This window comes from Protobothrops mucrosquamatus, unplaced genomic scaffold, assembly GCF_001527695.2.
Source record: "Protobothrops mucrosquamatus isolate PMUCROS unplaced genomic scaffold, P.Mucros_1.0 scaffold1514, whole genome shotgun sequence".
NCBI classification, from domain to species: Eukaryota; Metazoa; Chordata; class Lepidosauria; order Squamata; family Viperidae; genus Protobothrops; species Protobothrops mucrosquamatus.
In genome coordinates this window covers 145,599-151,450 of record NW_015387686.1, presented here as the reverse complement: position 1 = coordinate 151,450, position 5,852 = coordinate 145,599, and the positions used below count along the sequence as shown (strand labels likewise).

Below are 5,852 nucleotides of genomic sequence, written 5' to 3'. Positions count from 1 at the left end.
GTTTCATGCCCGTTGCTGGTTGGCTAACTAGCAACAGGGTCTTGCCAGCCAATGGAATTGTGTGATTACAAGCCAGGGGAATCCCATAAAAGAGGGCTCCCCTGGCCCAGAGAGCCAGTCCGGATTTACTTTACGCCTTGCCAATAAACCAAGAGCTGACTGTCACTCGACTCGTGTCTTACTGCCTGCGCGATCTAACAGATATATAATATTTGTATTTCAGTTTTAGAATGTCCTTTAACACTTTGGGAAAGTTAGAAGGCTGAGGAGGGAGAACCACTGGGCAAATGCTAAGAGCAATTTTTTTTTCTGTGAGTAACCTATGGTGCTCAGTAATAGCTATATGTTGTAACTAATGAAAAATCATAGTTCTTCCCATTTGCTAAATATCATTATTATTAATTGTAAAAAAAACTTTCTAAAAGCATTTTGCTATCAAATAATTCCCGGCAGGATATATATAATTTCTACTTCCCCAAAGAAGGTGTTGAAGACAATTAGTTTTGATAAATATAAAATATTCTTTTTCCTTATCATCACCTCAATATGAGCACTTTTATCCTATTTGAGGAGAGTGGGTGATGAAGTGATAAGAGCCTAATGATGTAAGATACAAGAATATAGGCCAAATGAACTGGATGGCTAAAATACCTATCCAGGAAAAGTCCAGAGACTATATCCTTAATGTTCCCTAAAAATAGTTTAATTCTACTCCTATGCATTGTTTATTATTCTCCCCAACTGTTCTTCCGATCCATTGTATTTCACTTCACTATATTATAGTGACCTTTATCTCAGACTTGGAAACAATATAAAGACAGAGAAGGGGGGGAAAAGTTTGCAAGAGCAGTCTTCCTGATATTTTTCTGACTTACACCTAATAAACTGACTCAACCAATTACAATTGCAGCTGTGCAACTCCAATAAGGGGGGGAGGGCAATTTGTTTGCCTCAACTATATCATATCGACATACTGAATTTGAGATGCAATGGGCTATCTGAAATATGGCTCTTAGGAGTTTGGACTGTATCCTTTCCAGAGGAATAAAAGAGAAGTAAGGTCCCAGCTGAGCATTAAAGAGTAATTGTGCATGACCCTTAGCTGAATATGACTTCAGTGCTGCTGGAATATACTGTTCTATCTGGAAAAATAAAAAGATTCAATTGCTGTTTTGGATGACATACTATAGGTGTGGACTGCATTTAGTGCAGGAGGCAATAAGTATATTAAGTGTAATGTCTCCTTTGCAGGAATATGAGATATCATAATAGCTACATCATTTGATTGCCTCAGAGAGATTGTATATCTCAGAGTTCTTCACTTAATAGCAATCTTACCAAATAAGAAACTCCCACTAAGTTTAATTTGGGATATATACTTTTGAACAGAAATTGGAGCTCTTCTGTAGTTTTTAGTGTTTGCTCATAAAGATGCAACAGTCCTTTGGATAAAAAAAAATGTAAGGGAAGATCGCGATCTGTTTATTATGTTCCTGTGATGTTCTTTCTGATGTGATACTTAAAAGAAAGAGCATGGTTCATCATACAGGGAAATTCTCTATAGAACAACTTCAGCCTAGTACTTATTTTAGAGTCATGCAAGGTATTTATGCTCTTTTTTGTAAAAAATAATAATTATAAAATGGTATCAAAATAGTATGTATGTGTATATCCTAATCTATATCAACATCTGTATTATATTTATCTGTGTTTTCCATTATAGGGCTGTGTTTTTTACTGGGGATTTACTTCTTGGTTTTCTTACTACATCAACCACCCCCAGTATACTCCTCCATGTAAGTAGAACAGAGGGATGTGTTTAAGTAACTGATCTTGATAGCATTCTTTTCACATATTCTCATGACCAGAAGTGATTTACTTTTGCATTGGTATTTTTTAAAAATAACTTTTATAGTGAAAATACTTATTTTTGTAAACATTTGCTAGAAGAGGAATTCCATCACATGCTTTCTCTCCATCTGATATTCCTGATGTGGAAAAGCGATGGAATTTTTACTGGGATGTGAGGCTCATGCTACTGCATAATGTTTTGATGTAGAAGCCATAAATATTGTAACATAATTATAGATGCATTTGTATAGGAGAAAAATAGCTGATCTCATTGAATTGATCCAGTCTGGAGCCCATCTTGGGGTGGGGGCTTCCCATCAGATATTCAATATCTTAATTGGTTTATTCCAGAATGATATGTCTGAAATGGACTAATCCAATAAACTGCAGGAAATCTGTAGCAAAATAATAATTATGTATGTAAGATAAATCAGTATTTTTGTTTCTTTTTGTTGGGTTAAATATGTAGAAATATATTGAGTTAAATATTGTGAATTAAGCATTTGTTTTTGAGTACAGATTGATGGACAAATCACAGTGATATCAAAGAATTAGGTTTCCAAACAGAAAACAATCCTATGAATTATATATCAATTATATATGATTGTGGATATTAGAATATTTCTCTAGTATCTACAATCATCTAAGCCTGATGTGTGATTTTATTGTATGTTCTAGCATTTGGAAACAAGCAAGTTTCTTTGGCTACCGTTGGATTTCTGGTATGTATAGGCAAGCAGCTGAAGAATAAATATGAGTATGTAAAATATCTAGTATATATAAATGTTTTTAGAGAAATGACACTTGTGGAGGATTTTTTTAAAGGTTCCTTTGAGGGCCCTATGTTTTGTATTATCTGAGTTTGTTTCTGAATTGAAACTTAAAAGCTGCCATTCTAATGTTGATATCAAAACTATAGTAGTTGATCATGTAAGCATTTTTAACCTTTGTATAGTACATACAAAGATTTTCTTCATAAACTGCAACTTCTTAAGGTTAAAAAGTTTTAATTTGCTAAGTCAGGAAAACTGATTGCAGGCCATGCAGTACACAGCAAACAATGCTTAACTAATTACATGCATTTATCTTTATAAGTCACAACATGAGAACCAACTGCATAAGTCAGGGATGGTTCCAAATGAGAAATCACTGTGCCACCATCCTTAATAGGATTTTATCAAAGGTCAAGATGTCACTGTCTTCCATTTGGAACATTAGCTTCTTTTCTCATGTTTAGTCCATCTTACCTTTTCCCCACCCCACTTTTTAAAAGAGGGAAATATATAGCCTTATGAGTATTGTAATTGATAATCTAACACTTTTTGGTTGGGCTTTTTGTTCATTTAAGCTGGGAACCCTCAACCTATTTAATGCTAAATGCTAGGTAACTCTGGAGCCAGGCACACAAGCCATTAATAGTTATATATTAGCAGTGTAACATTTCATAAAAATAGCAGTGAGTACTCCATAAATCATTGGTGAAGAAAGCCTAGAAGACACAGTTCATGTTGTTACTGTTGGAAAATTTTTACATTTTGTAAGTAACATATTTGTTTTTCTTGATATTCCTGATATTTATGTTCTTGAACAGTATGAGAATATAAATAGGACTCTCCTGCTTTTTGCTAACCTAAAATTTCAAGGCTCACCAGATAATATATTAACAGGTTACAAAATTATAGTGTCCAAATATACAAATAAAATTGAAATAAATTTGAAATATTTTGCAGGTATGTGAAGCTGGAAACCATTTTATCAATGTGGCTTTGGTTCATCAAAATCAGTCAGGTTTGTAGTCTATTTTTCAGTTCTAACTTTTAATATGTTTAGTAAATAGGTTTGAGTATCATAAACAGATGTAAACAGATAATTGGTTAAGGACAATGTTTTTTTCTGGTTCTCCAAAGTCTTTTCTTAATGTTGGCAGGAGGCCTATAAATTAAAAATGTTCTCTTGTGGTTCTCTTGTAGTTCCTGATCTTCTTGAATCTATTTAAAAGTCTATTAATTATATGGCAAAAATACTTTTTTTTTTTTTAACTTTGGAACAAAAGTTAAGCCTTATCACTCAGAAAGTTAAGCCTTCATACAAAGACTGATTGCAGAATGACTGTGTTCTGAAAATGCTGATCAAATATTATTATAAATACATATTATTTGCATTTCTGAATGATGAAGAAAATGTATGTGGTTACTAAAAACCAGCAAGAACTTGATGGCACATAATCACACTTCTGAAATGTTGAAGATGGACAAAATTATTGTGTTATTCTTTGAAGAATCTTGGAAAACCAGTCTATCATACAGTGTGCATTGGCTTATTTATTTCTTTAATCCGCTTTTATTATTTTTATAAATAATTCAAGGTGGCGAACATACATCATTGTTCTTCCTCCTCTTTTCCCCACAACAATAACATTTCAGGTGGGTTGGGCTGAGAGTGAATGACTGGCCATAGTCACCCACTCAGCTTTCATGCCTAAGACAGGTCTAGAACTCACAGTTTGCTGGTTTCTAGGCCAATGTCTTAACCACTAGACCAAACTGAACATAGTCACTCTCAAAAAAGTATCCACATAATGCTAAACTTTATTATGTAAGAACAGTTGATACCATTGACTCACTGAAGCATTAAGAGTCTTTCAATATTAATGTATTTAGTGTATATTACTTATAGTAAAGTAGAATTGCAGATTTCCCAAATGTTGCGCTGTTTAAATGAATTCCCATCGTTACCCAACAAGGCACAAACTGGATAGTACTATGCAAAGAAGGCTGCATCTGAAGTCAGGACAAGAAGCAATGGATAGAAGCTTGTGAAATGGAGATCCAGCCTGGAACTAAGGAGAAATTTCCTGACAGCAGTGAGGACAATTAACGAATGGAACAACTTTATCCCAGAATTATTAGGTATACCATTGCTGGAGGTTTTCAAGAAAAGATTGAACAACCATTTGGCCTGGATGATATAAACGTCCTGACATGGCAGGGGTTAGACTAGAAGACATCCAAGGTCCCTTCCAGCCCTATGATTCTAAGAAATAATAAAATCATTGTGGCATCCTAGATTGAAGATTTCTTGACGTTCTAGAGCAGCCTTCCTTTCATAGTACTATCCATTTTGTGCCTTGTTGTTATGATAGGAATTGCAGTCCAATACATTTAAAGAGCAGCACGTTTGGGAAATCTGCAATTATACTACATTATAAATACTATTTACATTTAAATACCATTTATATAAACAGTCTAGTAAAAAGAATGACTAATAGCAGTGTTCCAATATTTGAGGGGCAGCCACAAGGAAGAGGCAATCAACCTATTTTCCAAAGCACTAGAAGGCAGGACAAGAAACAGCTTGTTTGGAAACTAATCAAGGAGAGAAGCAACCTAGATCTAAGGAGAAATTTCTCAACAGTGAGAACAATTAACAGTGGAACGGCTTGCCTTAAGAAGTTGTGAGCGCTCCATCACTGGAGGCTTTTAAAAAGAGACTGGACAGCCACTTATCTGAAATCATATAGGGTCTCCTGCTTGAGCAGGGGTTTGCACTAGGAGACCCCCAAGGTCCCTTGTTATTCTATTACTACGCTAAAAATACATTAATACTATAAGACTCTTAATGCTGGGTCATACTTAAATGGTTATCCACTAGGACATCTAGATTCTTCACAGTTACTATTGTTGGGCTGGGCAAGTACCATCTATTCTATACCTGTGCATTTGATTTTTCCAGTCTAGGTGCAAGACTTTTTTTTCATAACCTTATGGTAATATTGCTACTTTACATAAATACACATTCATAGTACACATTCTACCCTGACAGAGCTACCCTTAAACATTTTGAATGAATATAATTTCTTTCCTGGAATCATGTATAAACTTATAAAATGAAGGAGAATCTTTTGAAAGTCCATCCAAGCTATGGGAAACCACAATAGTTAAAGAACAGTTGGAATTGAATTACATTTATAACATCAATACCTGAACACAAAATAAACTTAT

At 34.4% G+C, this 5,852-nt stretch overlaps 1 protein-coding gene across 1 annotated transcript in view; it reads left to right on the top strand.

Annotated features, from left to right (window-relative positions):
- The window catches only part of TECRL (trans-2,3-enoyl-CoA reductase like), a 43,157-nt gene extending 39,310 nt beyond the window's left edge, over positions 1-3,847 (top strand). Inside the window, exons 7-10 of the mRNA XM_015822267.1 lie at positions 1,724-1,796; positions 2,530-2,573; positions 3,582-3,639; positions 3,822-3,847. Of these exons, the coding sequence (XP_015677753.1) occupies positions 1,724-1,796; positions 2,530-2,573; positions 3,582-3,639; positions 3,822-3,847 (201 nt within the window). The remainder of the gene's footprint in view (positions 1-1,723; positions 1,797-2,529; positions 2,574-3,581; positions 3,640-3,821) is intronic.
- The last annotated feature ends 2,005 nt before the right edge of the window (positions 3,848-5,852 follow it).